Source organism: Leuciscus leuciscus (assembly GCF_965113295.1).
Source record: "Leuciscus leuciscus genome assembly, chromosome: 1".
Classification (NCBI taxonomy): Eukaryota; Metazoa; Chordata; class Actinopteri; order Cypriniformes; family Leuciscidae; genus Leuciscus; species Leuciscus leuciscus.
The window spans coordinates 35,322,458-35,344,458 of NC_138725.1; the positions used below are offsets into that span (position 1 = coordinate 35,322,458).

Consider the following 22,001-nt stretch of genomic DNA (forward strand, 5'->3'; position numbering starts at 1 on the left):
AGACTGTTTAATAGTCGCTTTTCCACCGTCGGGCTGAAGAATATAACTGTTCAAGCTCACATTTGAGCAATGTAAACACAAGTTAATAATAAAATTAAAAGAAATATACTAGACAGCAGCAGTGTCGGCCCAGATCCGGACCACATCTGGTACGTGTGGATTCCAAGTTATGTTGTAAGTGAACATAAATAGTTAAGAAAGAAAACGCATGTGTAACAGTATAATGGATCCGTGCGTCAGGTCTTAAAGGGATAGTTCACTTTGAAATTAATTTTTGGTATGTTTTAGCTTACCTCAAGGGCATCCAAGATGTAGGTGTCTTTTTTTCCGCAGTAGTTTCAATTTTGATATTTTTAGGTCAAACCGTTCTTGTCTGTCAGTCATATAATGCAGGTCTATGGTCATTATCTCAAAACACAAGCACAGAGTCCAAATTAAAACAATTCCCCGTCGTCCAAATTAAACAATTCCCCATCGTAAGTACACATTGATGGCCTAAGACACGAAACGAGCGGTTTGTGTGAGAAAACGAACAGTATTTATATCGTTTTTACCTCTTATACACAGCCATGTCCGAGTGATCTGATCTGACGTGTGCACAGACTGGTGCATAGATATATATACACTAGATGTCACCTTAAAGACATTCGTTCCAATGAACTGCCGTAGACAAGGCGACATCTAGTGTGTATATATCTATGCACCAGTCTGTGCACACGTCAGATCAGATCACTCGGACATGGCTGTGTATAAGTGGTAAAAACGATATAAATACTGTTCGTTTTCTCACACAAACCGCTCGTTTCGTGTCTTAGGCCATCAATGTGTACTTACGATGGGGAATTGTTTAATTTGGACGACGGGGAATTGTTTTAATTTGGACTCTGTGCTTGTGTTTTGAGATAATGACCATAGACCTGCATTATATGACTGACAGACAAGAACGGTTTGACCTAAAAATATCAAAATTGAAACTACTGCGGAAAAAAAGACACCTACATCTTGGATGCCCTTGAGGTAAGCTAAAACATACCAAAAATTAATTTCAAAGTGAACTATCCCTTTAAAGTGACAGCAGCCTAATATTCCTGGGCCGACACTATGTTGCTGTCTGGGATCTGATCATCCTCCATAACACGTCTTACATCTCATACCATCAGTAAACTCTTGCTTAATTCGAGAGCTCTGTTATCAGCCCCACAGTGGAAAATGAAACCATATCCATACTGACTGGGCCGGACCGGCACGGAACAGTCGAGCAATGAGAACGGGAAAAGCATCTCATGATGTTATGCTGGTTTGTGTGTTTAGGAGCGCTGGCGTGTGACGTCAGAGCAGGCCAAAGCAGAATCCTCTCTGAGAGGACTGGAGGAGGAGAGACGGACCATGATGCAACACTTCAGCATGGAGAGAGAGGAGCTTGAGAAGGCAAAGGTCAGGCACAAAATGACATCACATCACTTATTAAATATGAAGAAATTTATAAATTCCATAGTGGTTTTTAGATACATATCGAATAGATACACGATAACCGCTGCTCTTTCTCTCTCATCTCTCCGACAGCGAGTTACACACAGACCCGCCTCCACTCACTCTCTCGTTTCTTTCGCTCTAGATGAATATTGTTGCTGTTACAGGGCTTGAATTTCGGCGTGGGATTTTACGCATAATTTTACTAATTCAAGTGCGGCACATGAAGCCGCTTCTCAGCACTAAATTTAGCTCTTTTTCGCTGCTTATTGCTCTTAAACAGTCACATACACACAAAATAATGTCACCATCATTAAGTTAATGGAAGTTATTGTCCAGCTAGAGTTAGTTTTTTTAAAATTGATTAACTTCTGTTGCGGAGAACATTAATTATTAGCTTAGGGCCGCTAACACGACACTTTTAATGTGTTCTGGCCATTCATTTGCACGACAACAGTGTTTGGTGGCAAACTTTGAAATAGGTTCTAAGGTGCAAGTTTTGAAAAGCGTTATCTCAGTTTAAACTTCAAAAACGCGAATCTGTGAATATGCTGACGCTGTGCACATGCGTATTACGTGTCTAGTCTGTAGATGTGCGCGATCGAATATATATGTGCGCAGGCGTGTAGTCTTTCTTTACAAAAAGACATCGTCATAATACTTGTCTGGCCTGCATAATACAGAATTTTTTTGTCGTTTACGCATATCCATGTGAACTGGAATCATTTTGATAAAAAAAAATTTTCTCTCTCTCAGAGCGCTCTGCTGGAGGAGCAGCAGTCCGTCATGCAACACTGCGCTGAAGAGCGGCGGAAACTAGCGGCCGAGTGGAGCAGGTTTCACACGCAGGAGAAGCTTCGACAGGAGCGGGTCGAGAGAGAAGCCAGCCGCATCATGGAGAGAGACGCGCACAGAGAGGGATCCATCCTCAGCATGGCACAGGTGTGTGTGAGACTCACCATTAAACCTTCACACACTATCCGTACTGTATCAGCAGATCACAGCACAGGACAACAACTCAACGCGCATTCGCTCATGCTTTACGGCTAATATTAAAGGTTCACTTCAGAAGGAAAACTTCCTGATAATTTACTCTCCCCCACGTCATCCAAGATGTTCACGTCTTTCTTTCTTCAGTTAAAAAGAAATTAAGGTTTTTGAGGAAAACATTCCAGGATTTCAATGGTGTCCAAATGTCAGTTTCAGTGCAGCTTCAAAGGCACACGATCTCAGCCGAGGAATAAGAGTCTTATCTAGCCAAACCATCGTCCATAAAAATGTTTTTTTTAAATGTAATGCACGTCTTGCACTCACTCTGTGATGCGCCACACATTACATCACTTTCAAAGGTCACGCGTTCTGGTACAAAACGGTAGCGTAGGGGGCGAAAAGCTACATCTCATTTTCTCCTCTAACTTCAAAATCGTCCGACATCATTGTTTTACCTTTTATTTATTTATTTTGTAAATGGCGTTTGACTTAGTCTTTGTACCTTAACTTTGAAGTCGTGGACGTTCAAGACGAGCATTTGTGGTTAAAAAGTATATAAACGTTTATTTTTTTACAAAATGACCGATCGTTTCACTAGATAAGACTTATTCCTCGTTTGGGATTGTGTCGAGCCTTTGAAGCTGCCCTGAAACTGACATTTGGACCTTCAACCCGTTGGACCCCATTGAAGTCCACTATATGGAGAAAAATCCTGGAATGTTTTCCTCAAAAACCTTCATTTCTTTTCAACCGAAGAAAGAAAGACATGAACATCTTGGATGACGTGGGGGTGAAACAGTACAGATGTTTTTAAATATATGAACCTAAAAGAAATGATGGATTTTATTTAATGAGCTAATGTTTACATGCAAAAACAAACAGCACGATTTAACATCATAATTATGTCTCTATACTATTATTATTTGCGACTACAATTTTTACTCTATTACTCGCAATTCCAAGTTTGTATCTTTTTTTTATCTAATCAATTACAAGATGTGGTGATTAATTAATCGCATATCAAATTTGTCTTAGAACTTTACCCCCAAAAGAGATTATAAAGTCATTATTGTGTTAAATGAGAAAAAACTCAAATAGACATTACAAAAAGTAGCATTAAAAAAAAAAATGTTTTATTTGATTCAACAGAATTTACTACACAAACTTTTAGGCTTTTAAGGCCATGAGAGCGAGTAAATGATAAACTATACCTTTAATTGGTTTTCTATTAATATGGAATGAATAATATGAAATGATACTCTAAATAAGAAACTAAAACTGCCAGTAGGTGGCGGTATATGTCTAAACGAGCAAGTCATTGAGTCGTTCAATTCATTCAAACAGCTGATTCATTCAGGAATGAAGTAAATGGCGATCAATCCCAGTTTTCCTCTGTAATACTCAGGAGCAGGCGGATCTGAAGCTGCGCGCCGGAGAGCTGAAGCAGAAGGAGGAATCGCTGCTGAGAGAGAGAGACGGTCTGGAGAGAGAGAGACAGGAGCTGGACAGAGAGAAAGAGAAGCTGAGCGCCACGGCCCTGCGGCTCAAAACACGCGCTCAGGAAGTGGAGGCGTTCAGTAAGGTAACGACTGAAGCGCTGCGGTCAGCGTGAGACACACCTGATCATGTGACGCTGACGCGTTTGCTCTCGTGTGTCTGCAGCTGGCGTCCGAGCGCTTCGAGGAGGGAGAGCGAGCGCTGAGAGAGGCCAGACAGGTGGAGGCCGAACATCAGGCCAGACTGCGCAGCATTCATGCACAGGTGGAGCGGCTCAGACAACAGGAGCACAGCTTACAACAGGTCACTGATAAACACCATAGTTTTAACAATATTACTTGATTGAAATACACTGTGCAAACAAAGCGATTCACTGAGAGGATATTTAGCAGCATGTTTGACTGAAACTATGCACCACTATTTGATGGATATGTAGCTTGTTACTGTTAAAACTGCACTGATGTCACACACTACTCAGTAATGTAGTCATCTAGTTACGTAACTCTGATCATGTGACCTCTCAGGAGCGCTTGAGGATGACGGATCATCACAGAGACATGGAGCGACTGAGACGCACTCTTCCTGTCAATCCAGTGACGTCAGCGCCTCTCATCGCAGGTACACTGTCCCTGTTCATTCCCTGCAGGCGTTCAGCGTCTCAGACAGTGAGTCACGTGTGTGTGTGTGTGTGTGTGTGTTAGATTTCTCTCCAGCGCTGGCCAGCACACACCTGAACGCCGCTGTCGACCCGCTGCCCGCCGAACTACACGCCCGACTCGCCCTCATCAAACACACCGCTGAGAAGGTACAGTACGACACCCATGAACGTCACAATACAGTCACTTAATACCCAGTTTTCCCAAGTAATGACACGCTCTGATACCAGAGAGGACCATAACCATCAAACTCAGCACAGCATTAAAGACGCTTAACATAGTATATACATATGGATTACACTATGGTTGTACACTCGTTATTGCTATGCATTGTGGGATTGAATGAGTGCACTCGATAACGTTCACTATGGTTTCAGACACGACTACAAATGGCTGTTCCCTCAAATAGAACCCTATTTAAGAGTATAGGGGGCGATTTCTAACACAGCCCAACTTTCAACAAGTTAAAATGGCCCAACTTAATTTCCTCTGTGTGCTCCTCACACTCCCTTGTGGCCGGAGTGTGTAATTATCATGATACTGGCAGGTGAATTGATCGAATCAGTCTCTGAGGGTCATCACACACACACTTGTTCACACCAAGATAACTATACAGTATTAGAATTAGAATTAGAATTATAATCCTAATGGAATAGCAGAATCCACACCACAACAACAATGGTAACGACACAGAGGAACGATATTGTTGGAATCCCTTTCAGAACAATATTTTTCCAGCAATTGAATGATAAAAACATCGAAAGCCAATCAAAATAGGAGCTCAAGCATTTAAAGTGGCCGTTTATTAACATATGATAAACAAAGAAATATCGCCTGTTGGTGTGGAGCATAATATAGTTATTATTAGTTCTTGGTGTAGGACCATTATTTCACTTTTATTGTTTGAAGATGTGGCCACGCCCACTGACTCCCTCCAATCCTCAAGTGACTATGTAAATGAGGCTCACGGCTGGTTAGACACCATGGCTGCGTTCAACTCATAGACTGTAAAAAATATGGACAAAGCGTCTGTGACGTCACCCATAGACTTTCTGAAGAACGGGTTTGAAGCCGTTTATGGGGGGTATGGGCGGCGCCATCTTGGAAAATCTTGGGAAATCCTAACCCCGCCCACCTTCTGACGCAGCGCGCGTCACTCGCTTGCTCTGCTACTTCGGTTATCTCTGTGTATATTTAGGCAACGAAATATGTTATAAAACACCATACTAACTCTTTTCGTTTTCATTTAAAGAAATCTTAAACATTATAGCCACACAAATGTGGTTCAGGCAACGCTTATTGATTATATTCACTGCATATAACGTTTGCCTATTTATAAAAAAACTAACTATAAAAATATAAAACACAAACCTGCCTCTTTTCGTTTTAAATATAATATAAAAATATTAAACATTTTAATATGGTCCAGGTAATATGTGCATTTGTACTAAACAACAGATGTTGCAGTAAACAACATTACAGATCATATTCGTTGTATTAAAATTTTAAATGACAAAACTCAACCCAGTCTCTTTTTGTTAAATTTCAGTTTTATCAATATTAGCTATTATAAAAGTATAAGTAAAAGGTACAAGAAGCTATACAAATAAAGCAAACAATTCTGTCAAACATACAAAGTCAGCGCTCTAGTCTAACCATACAACGGTAAAGTTAAATAGCTTATAAACTTATGAAACTTCCCCTCAGCCAAACCGATTGGCCAGGGAACAAATTATAGATTCACGAGACCAAAAATCGCCTGTTAGATATACACAAGACGAATTATATCTCATGTTTAACCACTACAGAGACGTCAGAGTCAGCGGCAAACGTCAGAACGACTAGCCGAGGAAAGGCTGTTCCAGGCGGGGTACATGAACGCCGAGCGCCCGGTCATCGCTGGATCTCACAACTGGATACAATTTTAATAAATCTTTATAAATAAACCACAGATTTGAGCTTAAAACAACTACATTCTCGCCTGAAAAACTCTTAAAATTACATTTCATGATACAGAAACAGTAGTATTATATGTCAACTGTATTAAAAAATGGCGCTTCTTATGTTGTCATTCTCCGTGGCGCTGCCTTGTCAGCTGTCAATCAAGCTGTCAATCAAAGTTAACCACGCCCTTATTGTCATACATTTTATATCTAAATACGATCTAAACTAACGAGTTAGAAAAAAATTCACAGCCCTCATGGTTGTCAGGCACTCGGAACCTATCGAAAAATACAATAAAAGTCCATGGGACCAACCTGTAAAAACATGAATTTATGCTGTGAAAACGGACATTTTAACATGGGGGCTATGGACATTTGCTCCCTTTTGAGACCTTCCCCTAGCGGATTTTCGATGTATTGCAGTTTTTCGCACTTCCGGGTAGGCTTCATTTTTCAGATCACAATGTTGCCGCTTGGTTCAACTCCACATTTTTTATTCTTTTCACTCTACACTTTCAGTTAAGCGCGATCTGCTGTGACGTCACAATCAAGTTGAATTGTGGGATTTAGAGCTACTTGAAGTGACTCGCTCCCTCTGTCAAAATCGATCTGTCTGGCAAGTTAGTGAGGGAAGGGCATAAAAACGTGGAGTTAAACACAGCCCAGCGTTTCAGGGTGGAAGTTTAAACTCCGGGCCCGTCCAAATACCCACACTTGCTGTCTTTGCACTTGACCACTGGCATGACGTATTTCCTGTGTTTGGCCCAAGTGTTCAAGTAGGCGTGAAGACTGCAAATGTGTGTAGAACTTTTGATTACCCAATGATGGGACACACTTATAGTTACAGTTGCAAATGTTGTACATAATACACATAGCCTACTCATCTTTGCACCAATACAATGTGCAACACTTTGTTTTACCACCAAATTATATATATCTAATTAATTTAACTTACAGTGGAATGTTTTCTTCAACTTCTCACGTCTTTGAGGCATGCGAGTTCCTGAACATGATGCGATACGCTTATCCTCGAAGCGGTATATGAGAGAGTGTGGGTTTAGGACACTGCAATTTGGCATTTTTAAGACAAGGGACAGTCTTGCACACTTACTGTCGTGTGTACTCGCTCTCAAGTGGCCAAGATCGCAAGTGTGGGTATTTGATCAGGCCCTTCATTTCTATGGCTATGATTGATTTCTGACTCTTACCCATAATTCTTAGAGACTGTCCTTTTAGGGCTGCATTCAGAATATCAAAATACCATCCTATTCTTACTATTTCCACATACTAAATGCATGGCATATTTGGATGAATTTAATTTGCCAAAATGTGCAGTTTACAAATCCACATGCATGAAACACTTTGTGGCACAAAAAAACAGATTTAAATATATGAAGATGAAAGTGAAGCACAATTTTACAATTACTATATTTATTTGATGTTATCCTTTCATCTGCAATAATGTGGACTTTTATATCAGTTTGGAGACTAACTTTTAAACGCATCATTGTGCATTAATTAGGAGTGTCTGCCATTACAATGCAATGTTCAAAATACACAATTGTGAAAGTGGATTGGCAATAAATTCCTTTGTGGGTAAATGACTTGTTTTATCAAACACTTAAGAACTATTTGATTAGATGCAATAAGGTAATCTAAATTATATATTAAAACAAACCTCTAGAATGCTTCTTTAAATCCAAAATTAGACAACATCCCACACTAAGTGTTTGTTTCTGCCCATTCCTCTAACAGGACAGAGACTTCCTGCAGGAGGAGCAGTATTTCCTGGACACTCTGAAGAAAACATCATTCAACACATGACAGGAGTCATTTTCATCTCTTTTTACAATATTTATTCTCAAATAAAGCAGGTTTCAGTTATTCTCATGGTCTGTCGTCACTCTCCAACACTCACGGCCACTGCGGGGCATTTCTGCAGAGATTAGAAGGAAAGTCAACAGTTAATTATACATTAAAAAAATAAAAATTATAATAAAAAAAAACCTTGTATATTAAGCCTCAGGTTACCATAACTCAACATGTTATTTTCAGACAGGGATAACTTGTTTCATCACAGGCTTGAATGTCTAAACTGATCTTGGGTCAGATTTGTTCCTTTATAATCCCAGAAGCCATCAGAACCAATTCTGACCCAAGAAAAGCATTAAACTACACATCTTAAAATCACTTTACAATAAATGTACTGTGATTGATACGTACCGCTGTGAATCAGGAGCTCATGGTGTTTCTGCTCCGTCTGTGAAGAGAAAACAGTTAGACGAGTTTCACAGGAGATCACAGCTGCAGATTCACACTGGCTCTGGTTTCCTCAGAATATTTGGCCATCAGTTTTGGGGAGTTCAGAGGGCATCTCCAGCCGGGCCGGGACTCGGGCACATGGGGGGACAGAGGGTGGGTAGGCCCCAAAATACCACAAGCCACGACCCTGCCTTCAATGCAGCGTTTTCATCTCAGGAAGATTCAGCCGAACATGTGTGAACAGTGAGAGGTTTGAGAAGAGATGTTTACCTGTTCAGCACTGGATCAGATCCAGACGTCCACCTGAAGAGAGAAAGATCATGTGATCAGATTCAGTGGGTCAGCAGTGATGGACTTCATATCTACACATTGTGTCTCAGTAAGAACTGGTTTAGCCATCGTCAGTTATCGCATCAGACGGCACTTCCTGTCTCATCACAGAACACGGTCAACTTTATATATAATCAATGCTTTTGAACATGAAGTTACTGAAGTAAACTAGTGGCTTTTTCTAAAAACGCAAACAGAGCGAGGGTTTCAACTTTTCTGAAATCACGATGAACAACATGCAACTCAGTTCAAGAAATTACAGCAGCATTTCAAAGCGGCCAAATATTAAAGATGACGTGGATATTTGAATTAAATGTTATTTGGCCAATATTCAACTGGGATTTGAACAGACAAAAAAAAAAATGGCTATAATGTGCGGAGCCGGCCATCTTAGCAGCGCATCACTCGCGGATAACAGAAAATGGGCAGCGAGGCGGGTTAGCTAAGGTGACGTGATGCTAACAGACACCAGACAAACGGCTAGTAGCAACAATCCACCGGTCACTCAAGTGGCCACGCCCTTAATTATGCACAACTTTAAGGCTTAGACTTTAAATGGATTAGTTATAAAAAAAAAAATGTAACCTCACAGTTGTCATGAAGGGCAAAATTAGCTATATAGAGCAAAACCACTTTATATAAAGTTTTTCCTGCTGTAAAGTTGGGCATTTTAACATGAGGGTTTATGGGATTGACTCTTGCAGTCTGTCTCTAGTGGCCAGTCGATGAACTGCAGGTTAAGTCACTTCAGTGTTGTGTCCTCGAGAGAGAGACTGGGAGGTTGCTGCTTGGGATTTGATCTGCTGTAAAGTCACAACCTCTGGAGGCATTTGTTATAATATGCATTGTACTTAGCACTTACATTATATTAGGTATGCATGTCATTATGCATTTTAAGAACGTTCAATAAAACCATATGAAGTATCAAAAGTAGTAGTAATTATTTGAACCAATTATTGCCTCTTATTACACGTTTTAAGTCATTTAAAAACTGTTCACAGCATAATTACTCGATTACCAAAACAGTTAGTGACAGCCCTAGTTTTGTTTAAAAAGAGTTTGATTAATTAGGCCAAGAGACTAAAACTGATTGTACAAATGTCATTAACATCCACATTTATAAACTGATCCAAAATCGGGTAAAATCCATACAGACACTGGTTCACGGGTTCAGAGTGATTGAGAAAAACTGTTTATTACTGGATTGAAACTCTGGGAAGTTTCAAAGATATGTACTGTGATTGATACGTACGTACCGCTGTGAATCAGGTGAAGCAGGAGCTCATGGTGTTTCTGCTCCGTCTGTGAAGAGAAAACAGGAGTCAGACGAGTTTCACAGGAGATCACAGCTGCAGATTCACACTGGCTCTGGTTTCCTCAGAATATTTGGCCATCAGTTTTGGGGAGTTCAGAGGGCATCTCCAGCCGGGCCGGGACTCGGGCACATGGGGGGTCAGAGGGTGGGTAGGCCCCAAAATACCACAAGCCACGACCCTGCCTTCAATGCAGCATTTTCATCTCAGGAAGATTCAGCCGAACATGTGTGTGAACAGTGAGAGGATTGAGAAGAGATGTTTACCTGTTCAGCACTGGATCAGATCCAGACGTCCACCTGAAGAGAGAAAGATCATGTGATCAGATTCATTGGGTCAGCAGTGATGGACTTCATATCTACACATTGTGTCTCAGAATCATTTTGGTTTGCCATCGTCAGTTATCGCATCAGACGGCACTTCCTGTCTCATCACAGAACACGGTCAACTTTACACAAATATATTATACACATATACATATAGAGTACTTCTTTAAAATGAAATATACGGTGTTTTTTTTTTTTTTTTTTTTAAATAAAAGTGCAACACTCACCAATTCAGGGAACTGCGTGCCATAATCACAGTGAAACAGCCACCAGAAAATGCAGATCTAGTCACATTAAACTGAGCCTGCAGAAAGACAACCGTGCAGTTTAACACTGACCGCCATTACAGCACGTGCACGAATAAACCTATTGCGATTAATAAATTCCCTGTAATCAGCCTTACATTAATCAAGGTGGCCTAGAAGCGCTGTGCTCGCATCTTCTTCGCGTGAGAATCATTATGAACACGTTTTAATGGCGATAAACTCTTCCTTGTGTCCGAGGAAGAGCTCGTGATCACGAGATGAACGGAGAAAGAGAACGAGGAAGAGGCAGCGAGCGCTTATATACAGCGGATACGTCACGGACCACGTGACAAGTGGGCCGCTCTCTGCTGAACGAAAAGGGGGTCGTTTCCAAATATGGGTCGTTTTCAAACCGGGAGAGGTGTTTTTTTTTAATTATCCAAAGATAAAGATACGGAAGCCTAAAATAATTATTATCAATTTTCTCCAACTAAGATCAGTCTCCAGTAGCACCTCACTGCAGTACACGAGATCCAGGGGGCGGAGTTGGATCCAGATCTAAGGGGTGGAGATTCAGTAGCACCTCAATGCAGTACACGAGATCCGGGGGGCGGAGTTGGATCCAGATGTAAGGGGTGGAGATTGGTAGGTTTAGGGGTAGGTGAGTAGTATGAAGCTGCAGACTCGGAGCCTGCTGCATCTACAGTCCCGCACCCAGAGTCCCGCATTCTCAGACCCCTCGTTTTTCGAGACAGCGCCTCCTATCAAATTAGATCGGATGTGAAGAACTTAAGCCGAAACGTGAGTATCGTCAATTTTATTTAGCGAATCATACCTCAATCGATTTCCTTTTTAATCAAACTACTTTATAGCTCATCGATACACCAACATATGAATAGTCCATTTAATATTTGTAAAGTAGTTTGTAACTAAATTTGAGCCGTTAATGTATGTTTTTTCACCTTTTTTCCCAGAAAATATTTTGATAGCTTACGTTAGCCTTTAACCTTGGACTTTTGGTAGACAAGCCATTGTAAAAATTTGATTAAAATTCGTTGACATTAAAGTAGACCAATTAAATACATTAAGTGTGTTAATATCAAAGAATGTCATCATTAATTATTTAATCAGATTCACCATTTTACCTTTTTTTTAATTACCGGACCTTTTTTCCTTAAACTATTAAGTTGAATTAATTAATGCCGGAGTAATTATTTTACTTTATATAATTTATGTAGATTACTTAAATTAGTTATTATAAAACGTAGTATTAAAATGAATCAATATTAATTTAACTGATATGAAGTTGTTGCCGGCCATTTCCTCCGTGGCCCTACTTATCACCCTAGGTATGCTTGTAATTTGCATTTGCAAAAAAATATTATTTATTATTACACAATATTTTTGACAATGGCATTCATCTTTTATTTTAGTGAAGTCGAGGAATTTGACAGAGCGATTCCAAAAAGAAGGAACATTCGCCTACCAGAAATTATTTTACCTTATGCATTTACATTTTACATTTATTCATTTAGCAGACGCGCTTTTATCCAAAGCGACTTATAAATGAGGAGTTTTTTTTTTTTTTAATGCAACTGAAGACGAAAAGTAAAGTCACCAACACAATTCTTTCCTTTTTTCTTTCCTTTGTCCTGTTTACAGCAAGATGATGCTTAGGTGATCGTTAAATAAAGTACAGAATTGTTTATTATTGGTGTTTTGTCTATTCTTATTTGAGTTTTGCTTCGCATTCAAAATATCAAAAAACAGGTTTTGTAATGTTAGCATGGTATAATGTTAATTAGACCATTATTGAACTGAAAGAAAAATTGGAATTTGAATAAAAAAAAAAAACCATTGTAGCAATACAGTATAATATCACATAATATTTTTCAGAAGATAGTTCAATATGCAATTGCGACTTTATTTCTCAGAATTGCGACTTTATATCTCGCAATTCTGAGAAAAAGTCACAACTCTGACTTGATATATTGCAATTGTGAGAAAAAAAATCAGAATTGTGAGATAAAAAGTCGCAATTATTATTATTTATTTATTTATTATTCAGTGGCGGAGTCAAGCTTCCATAGTAATTGTATCCCTTCCATCAGTAATTTTCTTTCAATTACACCCACGCTCAAAAAATAACTACTGGGTAATTTGTTAGTCAGAGAACACAATGAGTTTTTTTTTTTTGCACATGCATTAAGCAGGGAACACAAATATTTATTTGGATAACTTTAAATAAAACGAGACCGTATTGCATCCTATTGTTTTCAATGGCATTTGGATAAGGGTGTTATACGATTTTCCGAACAGCAGGAGGCGCTGTCTCGAAAAATGAGGGGTCTGAGAATGCGGGACTCTGGGTGCGGGACTGTAGATGCAAGCTCCGAGTCTGCAGCTTCATAATGTTGGGGTAGGTTTAGGGATCAGGGGGTGGAGATGGGTAGGTTTAGGTATATGTAAGTTGGGAGGAGTTGTATCTAGATCCGACTCCTCCCCGTGGATTTCATGTTCTGCAGTGAGGACCATCTCTGGAGATTGGTAGGTTTAGGTATATGTAAGTTGGGAGGAGTTGGATCTAGATCCGACTCCTCCCCGTGGATTTCATGTTCTGCAGTGAGGACCATCTCTGGAGATTGGTAGGTTTAGGTATATGTAAGTTGGGAGGAGTTGGATCTAGATCCGACTCCTCCCCGTGGATTTCATGTTCTGCAGTGAGGACCATCTCTGGAGATAGGTTTAGGTCAGAGCCATATAGAGAGAGAGTTGCGACAACGGAAGTTCAAAATTCTTAGTTGTCACGTGATTCGCGTAGACCTCAGATAGTTCCAGGAAGTGCTTCGGAATCAACTAGCATGCTTTAAAACACAAGTTTATTTGATTCAGATAATATGATAATATACAATCTTATTCTTTAAACGTCTTATCTTTTAAAACTGCATCACAAACGGTCTGTTCTACCGCGCTGCTGTTACTTCCGGGAACTATTGAAAGGCTCTACGAGCCGCCATTGCTGTAAAAAAAGCGTTCCATTGTAGTCAATGGAGTTGTCGCAACTCTCTCTCTATATGGCTCTGGTTTCGGTATATGTAAGTTGGGAGGAGTTGGATCTAGATCCGACTCCTCCCCGTGGATTTCATGTTCTGCAGTGAGGACCATCTCTGGAGATTGGTAGGTTTAGGTATATGTAAGGTGGGAGGAGTTGGATCTGGATCTGGATCCAACTCCCCCTGGATTTCGTGTTCTGCAGTGAGGACCATCTCACTAGATCACGAGAAAATAGCTTATGTCAAGATCATGAGAAATAACAATCTGCAACATTTTTATATATAGGCATACATGATACAACATATCATGTCAAGTCAACATTTGAAGTGGATCAAAATCTTTTATCAAAGTTAAACATGAATTTTGAACAATCCCCGTTCTTGTCTTTGACAACTTTGATGAACTTTTTTGATCCACTTCAAATGTTTACTACTGTATAGATGGATGTATATAGACTACAGTACAGGAACTTTGTTTTGACAGGTTTTTTTTGTTGTTGTAATTTTATTACAACTTTATTTTACACAGGCTACACATTTTCTTCATCATTTATAATAATAGCATAATAATAATAATAATAATTCGTTTAGCACTTTTCATACACGGAATGCAACTCAAAGTGCTTTTCAAGCATAAAAACCAATAATGAGAAAACAATTTCACTCAATATTAATATAAAATCTTCAAAAACAGCTAGGCTATAAAAGGTTCACAATGTAAAATAAAGAAATTGCCAATACAGTTTCACCACAATATCAATATAAAAATACTCAAAAAACAACTATGAGAAAATCAGAAGGTAAAATAAAAACATTAAACAGACACACAACTTTACTCAATATAGTTATATTGGTAAACAACTAAAAAGATATGTCTTAACCTGCCTTTTTAAAATATGTGTCAAAATATTTGTCATTTGTCTGGACTTATTAACTGCAGTCGCTGACATTTGTAATTTGAGGTTGGATTGGGCTACAATAATTATCATCAGTCAAAAACTATATAGGAAAACACACATTTAAGCATAAACCTCCACGTGCTGAATAATCAATATAAATATAAGTTTAAGTAATGAATATTTAAGTATTTTATAATTAACTTGATTATTGCATTGTTAGGCTATCAACAACACAATGTACAGAAGCACATGACAGAGTATACAGAGTATTTCTACAGCATGAGCTTTATATGCATTACTGATATTTAACTTGTACAAGCATTAATATAAATAAAATGTGTTGACCTGAAATGATGACTCAGAAAACTTTAAACTTTAAGATCATTTTATTGAACACAGAAGCTGTAGCCACAACCTGATGACAAAACTAAAACAAATCAAGTGACTATATCATCAGCGAATGTTAGCTAATAATAGCTATCGCTAGATTGTGAGTGGAAGTAGATTGCTTGGAGCTTTTTACAACGTGTAGGCCTATAATTCACACAAATGAAACGTTAAACTAGTTTACAACAACAATCCACTTACAAATATGCAGGCGAACTCTCTCTGTGTTTTTCTGGGAATCTTACAAAATAAATAAATGTAATTATTTAACAATCATACATATCACATAATGCAATTTAATTGTAAATATATTATTTAAAATTATTACTCTAAAACTCTGTGTTTTTTTTAATCATGTTTTTAGGGATTTAGGGCTATATTTTACCATTAAAACTGCAGCTGCACACAAACTGATAAAAGCCAGTGATTATTTCTTAAAGTCTCCCTGTGGTCAATCATTTTATCCCTTAAAACTCATCTTTGATCACCAAAATTACACATTTAAACTTTTTTTTTTTCTTTAAAAAAATGTCTCCATGCCTTAAAAAAGCTTGAATGTATACTCGACACCCTTGCCTCATTTAATATTCGCAGTTCTATTAATATGCAAATGAGTCCCGCCTCCACTCACTCACAGCAGCTCAGAGATCCACTGGTTGACGATCACACGTTGATCTGATTGGTTACAAGTTTGTGACTTCAGAAACACCAGCGATTTCAAACCGTGTTTTTGAGACTGTCTTTGGTTCACTGCAGTTTTAAGGAGAAAATACTCAGCAATGCTGTTGACTTATGAATTTACACATGGTTTGTCTTAAAGCATATTAATAATGCCACATAGACATTTACATTTACATTTTTGCATTTAGCAGATGCTTTTATCCAAAGCGACTTACAAATGAGAACAATAGAAGCAGTTAAACTAACAATAGGACAACAATATGCAAGTGCTATGACCCTTAGTTCAATCTAACGCAGTACATATTACACCTTTATATATATATATATAAACAGAATAGAAGAGAAAGTTAGTATTACTGGATCAAGTGCTGCCGAAAAAGAAGCGTCTTCAGCCGTTTCTTGAAAATGGCTATGGACTCATCCGCTCTGGTTGAGTTGGGCAGATCATTCGACCAGCAGGGAACAATCCAGGTGAAGGTCAGAGAAAGAGATTTTGTGCCTCTTTGAGATGGCACCACAAGACGTTGTTCGCTTGCAGAGCGCAAGTTTCTGGATGGTACGTAAGTATGAAGTAATGAGTTTAAGTAAAAGGGAGCAGAGCCAGTGGTTGTTCTGTAGGCAAACGTCAGTGACTTGTATTTGATGCGAGCGGCAACTGGCAACCAGTGCAATTTTGTGAGGAGAGGAGTGATGTGTGCTCTCTTCGGCTCATTAAAGACCACTCTAGCTGCGGCATCTGGATCAGTTGCAGAGGTTTGACCGTGCAAGCTGGAAGACCAGCCAGGAGAGCATTACAACAGTCCAGTCTGGATAGAACTAGCGCTTGGACAAGGAGTTGTGTAGCATGCTCTGATAGGAAGGGCCTGATCCTCCTAATGTTGTACAAGGCAAATCTGCAGGATTTCAGTTCTAGCAATGTGGTCTGTAAAGTTCAATTGATCATCAGTTACTACACCAAGGTTCCTGGCTGACCTTGATGGAGTTAAGTTGTGAAGAAGTGTTGGGTTGGCCGGGACCACAAGTAGCTCTGTCTTCGCAAGGTTTAGTTGAAGGTGGTGGTTCTTCATCCAGCCAGAAATGTCTGTCAGGCAGGCTGAGATGAGAGCGGCTACCGTCGGATCATCAGGCTGGAATGAGAGGTAGAGTTGTGTGTCATCAGCGTAACAGTGATAGGAAAAGCCATGTTTCTGAATCACAGATCCTAGTGATGTCATGTAGATGGAGAAGAGAAGTGGTCCAAGCACTGAGCCCTGAGGCACTCCAGTAGCTAGATGTTGGGTCTTAGACACTTCACCCCTCCACACACATATATATATATATATAAATCAGATACCTCGTTTGTTAAATCTAATTAACACAAAATCTAATAAAGCCTAATTTTATGGAATGAATACTAAAGGTTCCACTTTGTTTTGATGTTTTTACATAATGATCAATGCAATATCCTGACAAATATTCCAGACTGAAGCATAAAGAAGGGATCATAGTTTGCACTAAAACGTGCTGAGACAACCAGGGGAAACTGTCTTCTATTATTTAGAGGTTTTAGTCTGATGTTCAATTACACTAATAATTGTTTTCTCCAGCAGTGGTTTTGGTTTCAAACACCTCGTTCAATGATATCTGTAGGGTAACAGGTGAACGTCACCATAAAACACTCTGACATGCAGTGACCAGGACGAGATTTGAACTGAAGGAAACTGTTCTCAGGAGGACAACGTTTTTTACATAAATATCATCATCAGGTTCAAAAGTTGTTCTTCTCTCTTTTCTTTTCTTGTAGCTCTATACAGTTCACTAGGCCAGCAGAGCAATGCGATGTGAATATTTGTGCTTAAAGGGATACTCCACTTTTTTTGGAAATAGGCTCATTTTACAACTCCCCCAGAGTTAAACAGTTGAGTTGTACCGTTTTCATAGTACACGATGTAACTACAGAAGAGTCAAGTTTTAAATAGGAAAAATATCGAAACTCTTTGGTCATTTTTTTGAGAGAGATGCTAATGGTCTTGTCCGATTCAATGATCTATGCTAAGCTATGCTAAAAGTGGTACCGCCAGACCCGGAGATCGGCTGAATGGATTCGAAAACGGTAAAACTCAACTGTTTAACTCTGGGGGAGTTGCAAAATGAGCCTATTTCCAAAAAAAGTGGAGTATCCCTTTAATAAAATCCCCCTACACTCTATGAAGTTTAATGGAAAGTTTCTGGACTTGTGTGTGTGTGTGTATATATATATATATATATATATATATATATATATATATATATATATTGCTTGTACTCCTGTGGTAATAATGTGTTTTATGCACATACAAATATATATATATATATATATATATATATATTTGGATATGTAGCCTACCATGGCATTACCTGTTTTTTTTGTATAATGTTATTTTAGTATAATTGCTGCACTATAGGCCAGTTTTATTACTAGGCTTTTTAGATTATAGGTTTAAATTTCAGTTCATTATAAAAATAATTAAAGTTTTTTGTTGTTGCTGTTAGTTTAAATAATTCTTACAGTGCTTTTGTCATTTTAGTACGTTTTTTTTAATAGCTACGTCTATATCGTTTTATATACGTTTTAGTTATTTTATTAGGCTAATTCTTGTTAAAATAAACGAAATAAAATAAATAAGTTTATGTTTTTAATTTTATTTTATTTCAGTTAACATGTATTTTATATTTTAAGTTGTTTTATTGTTTTTTAAGTTTGCAAGCGCTCCTTAAATAAACGTAATAACCTTACACAAACTACTGTGATTTTTTGAACACTAAGGTATACGTTTTTTATGGCAACGGTATTCTTTAGAGATCATCATAATCTCAGCACTTTTGGGTGACGGAGGAGTGTGTGATCTTCAGACTGTCACGGTCACGCCCTTTGCCTCCGATATTTTAATGTCATGCCGCTTTTCTGTCACTAGGGAGAGATATGTGAACTCTCTCTCTCGCGCACACACACACACACGCGCGCGCACGTGTTTAAACAGCGTCCCGCGGCACAGCACGCGCACTCACTGCAGCACCGTCCCGTCGCGGGATGGATGAACCGGACGCGTCGCGTGACTCGCGTCAGCATCAACGGAACGGGCCCGCCTGCACGGGCATGCACGGGGTGTTTACGGACGCGGACACCGGGCGGCTCACGTACGCGCTCAGTCTGTCGGACAGCTGCCTCACGGTCCAGAGGATCAACCCCCCTTCATCCCCACCATCATCCTCATCCGAGCACCTGGACCTGCGCGACTGCCTGGGGAGCCGCGCGCACCGGGGCGAGCGCGAGGAGGACCAGGGCGCGTATCTGTGCGCGTATTTCTACCCGTACCGGCGCCGGTGGATGTCTTCAAGTCCGGTTCGCCAGAGGGACGAGCGTCGCTTTCGGCTCATGCTCAATACGGAGGATAATAACGATGATGATGAGGAGGACGTGAACCTGCGCGAGGCGGAACGGTGGGCGCGCGCCATCAGAAACAACACCGCGCGCAGCACGGGAAACACGCACGGTAAGAAACTAACTTATTAAAGAGCGAAACCCCAAAGTTAAACTCTTTTTCACTCAATAAAGAGGTTTTTATAGAGTGAAACTTTGTAACAATAACATCAACAAACGTTACACAACTCTTAATGACAAAACCATGTTTTTGCATATCTTGATAATACCATGATATGTTTTGAAGTTCCTTGTAAATACCATTGAAATCATTCAGTATGTTGTTCATTTTGTTACTGTCACTTTTAGTAAACATACATAGTTCCAATTATAACTTGCTTTAGCCAGTAACTAATAAAAAGTAGTGGATTGTGTACTACATGTACAATGCAAATAGTAGCTTATGTGAACATGGTAATCATTCAGTACTATGGTAAATATTTGGCTGTGTCGTACCTGTTCCCTACATTCACATGCGGTTTCACCTGTTTAACGAGTGAGGATAATGCGTGACGGTTTGCCTTTGCCTGGAGGAAAATGTGACCGATGATCACATACTGAACTAGTTTGACCTGCTGGGTGACGGTTTTTACTGTAATTGATATCATAGTTTTACCTCTGGTTATTAGGTCAGGTCATGAATTGTTAGGCTCTAAAGCCAAAATAACATCTGATATAGCTAGATATGATCTAGTCGTGGTGAGATTGATTTAGTTTGCTCATGATGGACAGGAATAACTGATGCTGAGCTGTGAAGAGATGCTGAGAGGACATCATACGGGACTGTTCATCTCCACCTGTCCAACACTGAGCGGGTTTAACCCTGTAAAGCCTGGCTTATCAAATAACAGAACATCTATTACAGTTTATTGAGCCTTAACAAAAAGGTTGCATGTGTTTTTTTATCGGATATCCTGTATTTCACTTCAGGATTTTATGGATGAGCTCATATTTGAGTTTTTTGTAGTTATGCTGATTCTGATATTTATAGGTTCAAAAAAGTAAATCAGTGAGATCTTATAGTATAGCAGACTTACATAAAATGTATAGGCTATAAATATCAGTCGTCACTCTATGTCTACCACTAATATGTCTTAGTAAGATGATATATGTTTAGTTTTATGATCAAAGCTCAAAGCATATAATGCAATATGATTGACAGATGAACTTATAAACCTTCCTCAAAAGCCTGATGATCATATTTGAGACTCACATCTGAACGTGGTTTTTCTTCAAAAAATACGGTGGCCGAGAGAGCTCAACGCGCTGCAACTGAAGAACACACATGCAAATAGAAAAAACACCCACAAACTAATCATCTTCATCAGTTTTACAACACATGTGCGCTCCAAATACTCACAACACAACCAAATACAGAAACATGCTGCAAAAGTTCACAACACAACCAAATACAGAAACATGCTGCAAAAGTTCACAACACAACCAAATACAGAAACATGCTGCAAAAGTTCACAACACAACCAAGTAAGAATCAAACCTAAATTGCTTAAGTGTATCTTAAAATATTACTAACAATACAAAAGTTAGTTTTTTGTTTACCTTATAAAAAACAGTGCAGATTTGACAGCAGAAAGACACATGAAGCACAAGGTAAAGTAAGACGTTTGTACAATTTACGTTAAAATGCCTTTTACTTGCTAATAAAGTCTAATCTATTAATCAGATGACAGAAGGCATGTAGTGCAACAGGTTTTTCAGCATATTTTGATCATGTTGATCACTCAAAGGCCTTATAAATGTGTCGTGCATCCAATATCATTATCCAAAGCGACTTATATTGCATTTCAAGGTTCACAGATTCACATTCTTAACAATTCTTGCTTTCCCTGGTAATCGAACCCATGACCTTGGAGTTCGAAGCGCCAACACTACTGTTTGAACTACAGGAAAGCTTTTCTGTAGGCTGTTGTTTTTATGCAAGTTGAAAAAAAAGTTTGGGCACGATTTAGGCAATAGATACTGTAATTATGTCGTACATTATTACATTATTCATCTGTTTAAATCTTTGAGCACATAAAAATAGGACAGACTATTCCTGTGAGTTTTGTCAGATCCCGTTCAGGACAGATCCTCTGTTTCTGAAACACACACGCGAGAGTCAGTCGCTGATATCTGATCAGGACGAGACACATCTGGGCTTCTAGAACCGGAATCAGGGAGTTTTGAATGATGAGGTCGTTTCAGTGACGCTTCTGTTATCATGGTAACTCGGAGTTCTAGTGAACACGTTTTTTTGTCCTCACTCGAACTTAGGAATGAATAGAATGATGAGCCAAATCAAATAACTCCTCGCAGCAAAAAACATTCCTCCATTGACATCAAAGAATTCATAACAATGCATATTCATGTAAGTGTGTGCATATTTATGATGGTTGTTATCTCTAGATTTCTATGTAGCTCTTTGAGTATTTCTGCAGCCCATGCAAGCCAGTGGTATTTATACAAATTAAACCAAAAATAAAGACGATGATATATCAGTGTCGGAGCAT

General features: G+C 39.1%; 2 protein-coding genes and 1 long non-coding RNA gene across 7 annotated transcripts in view; 2 read left to right on the top strand and 1 right to left on the bottom strand.

Annotated features, from left to right (window-relative positions):
* Window positions 1–8,440, top strand: part of fbf1 (Fas binding factor 1) — a 20,671-nt gene extending 12,231 nt beyond the window's left edge. For all 5 annotated transcript variants that reach the window (XM_082164501.1, XM_082164502.1, XM_082164503.1 and 2 more), the window contains 7 exons: window positions 1,312–1,434; window positions 2,227–2,412; window positions 3,866–4,042; window positions 4,123–4,260; window positions 4,482–4,575; window positions 4,659–4,762; window positions 8,312–8,440. In XM_082164501.1, the coding sequence (XP_082020627.1) occupies window positions 1,312–1,434; window positions 2,227–2,412; window positions 3,866–4,042; window positions 4,123–4,260; window positions 4,482–4,575; window positions 4,659–4,762; window positions 8,312–8,380 (891 nt within the window). In that variant the 3' untranslated portion in view covers window positions 8,381–8,440. The remainder of the gene's footprint in view (window positions 1–1,311; window positions 1,435–2,226; window positions 2,413–3,865; window positions 4,043–4,122; window positions 4,261–4,481; window positions 4,576–4,658; window positions 4,763–8,311) is intronic.
* LOC309495363 lies at window positions 8,390–11,321 on the bottom strand. Its single transcript, XR_014204632.1, has 7 exons — window positions 11,191–11,321; window positions 11,015–11,091; window positions 10,728–10,760; window positions 10,405–10,450; window positions 9,089–9,121; window positions 8,780–8,816; window positions 8,390–8,492 (listed from the first exon to the last, which is right to left on the bottom strand). It is a non-coding gene; the product is annotated as an uncharacterized lncRNA (long non-coding RNA).
* Window positions 11,322–18,993: 7,672 nt separating this feature from the next.
* The window catches only part of sphk1 (sphingosine kinase 1), a 33,090-nt gene continuing 30,082 nt past the window's right edge, over window positions 18,994–22,001 (top strand). The window contains exon 1 of the mRNA XM_082164677.1: window positions 18,994–19,564. Within this exon, the coding sequence (XP_082020803.1) occupies window positions 19,102–19,564 (463 nt within the window). The 5' untranslated portion in view covers window positions 18,994–19,101. The remainder of the gene's footprint in view (window positions 19,565–22,001) is intronic.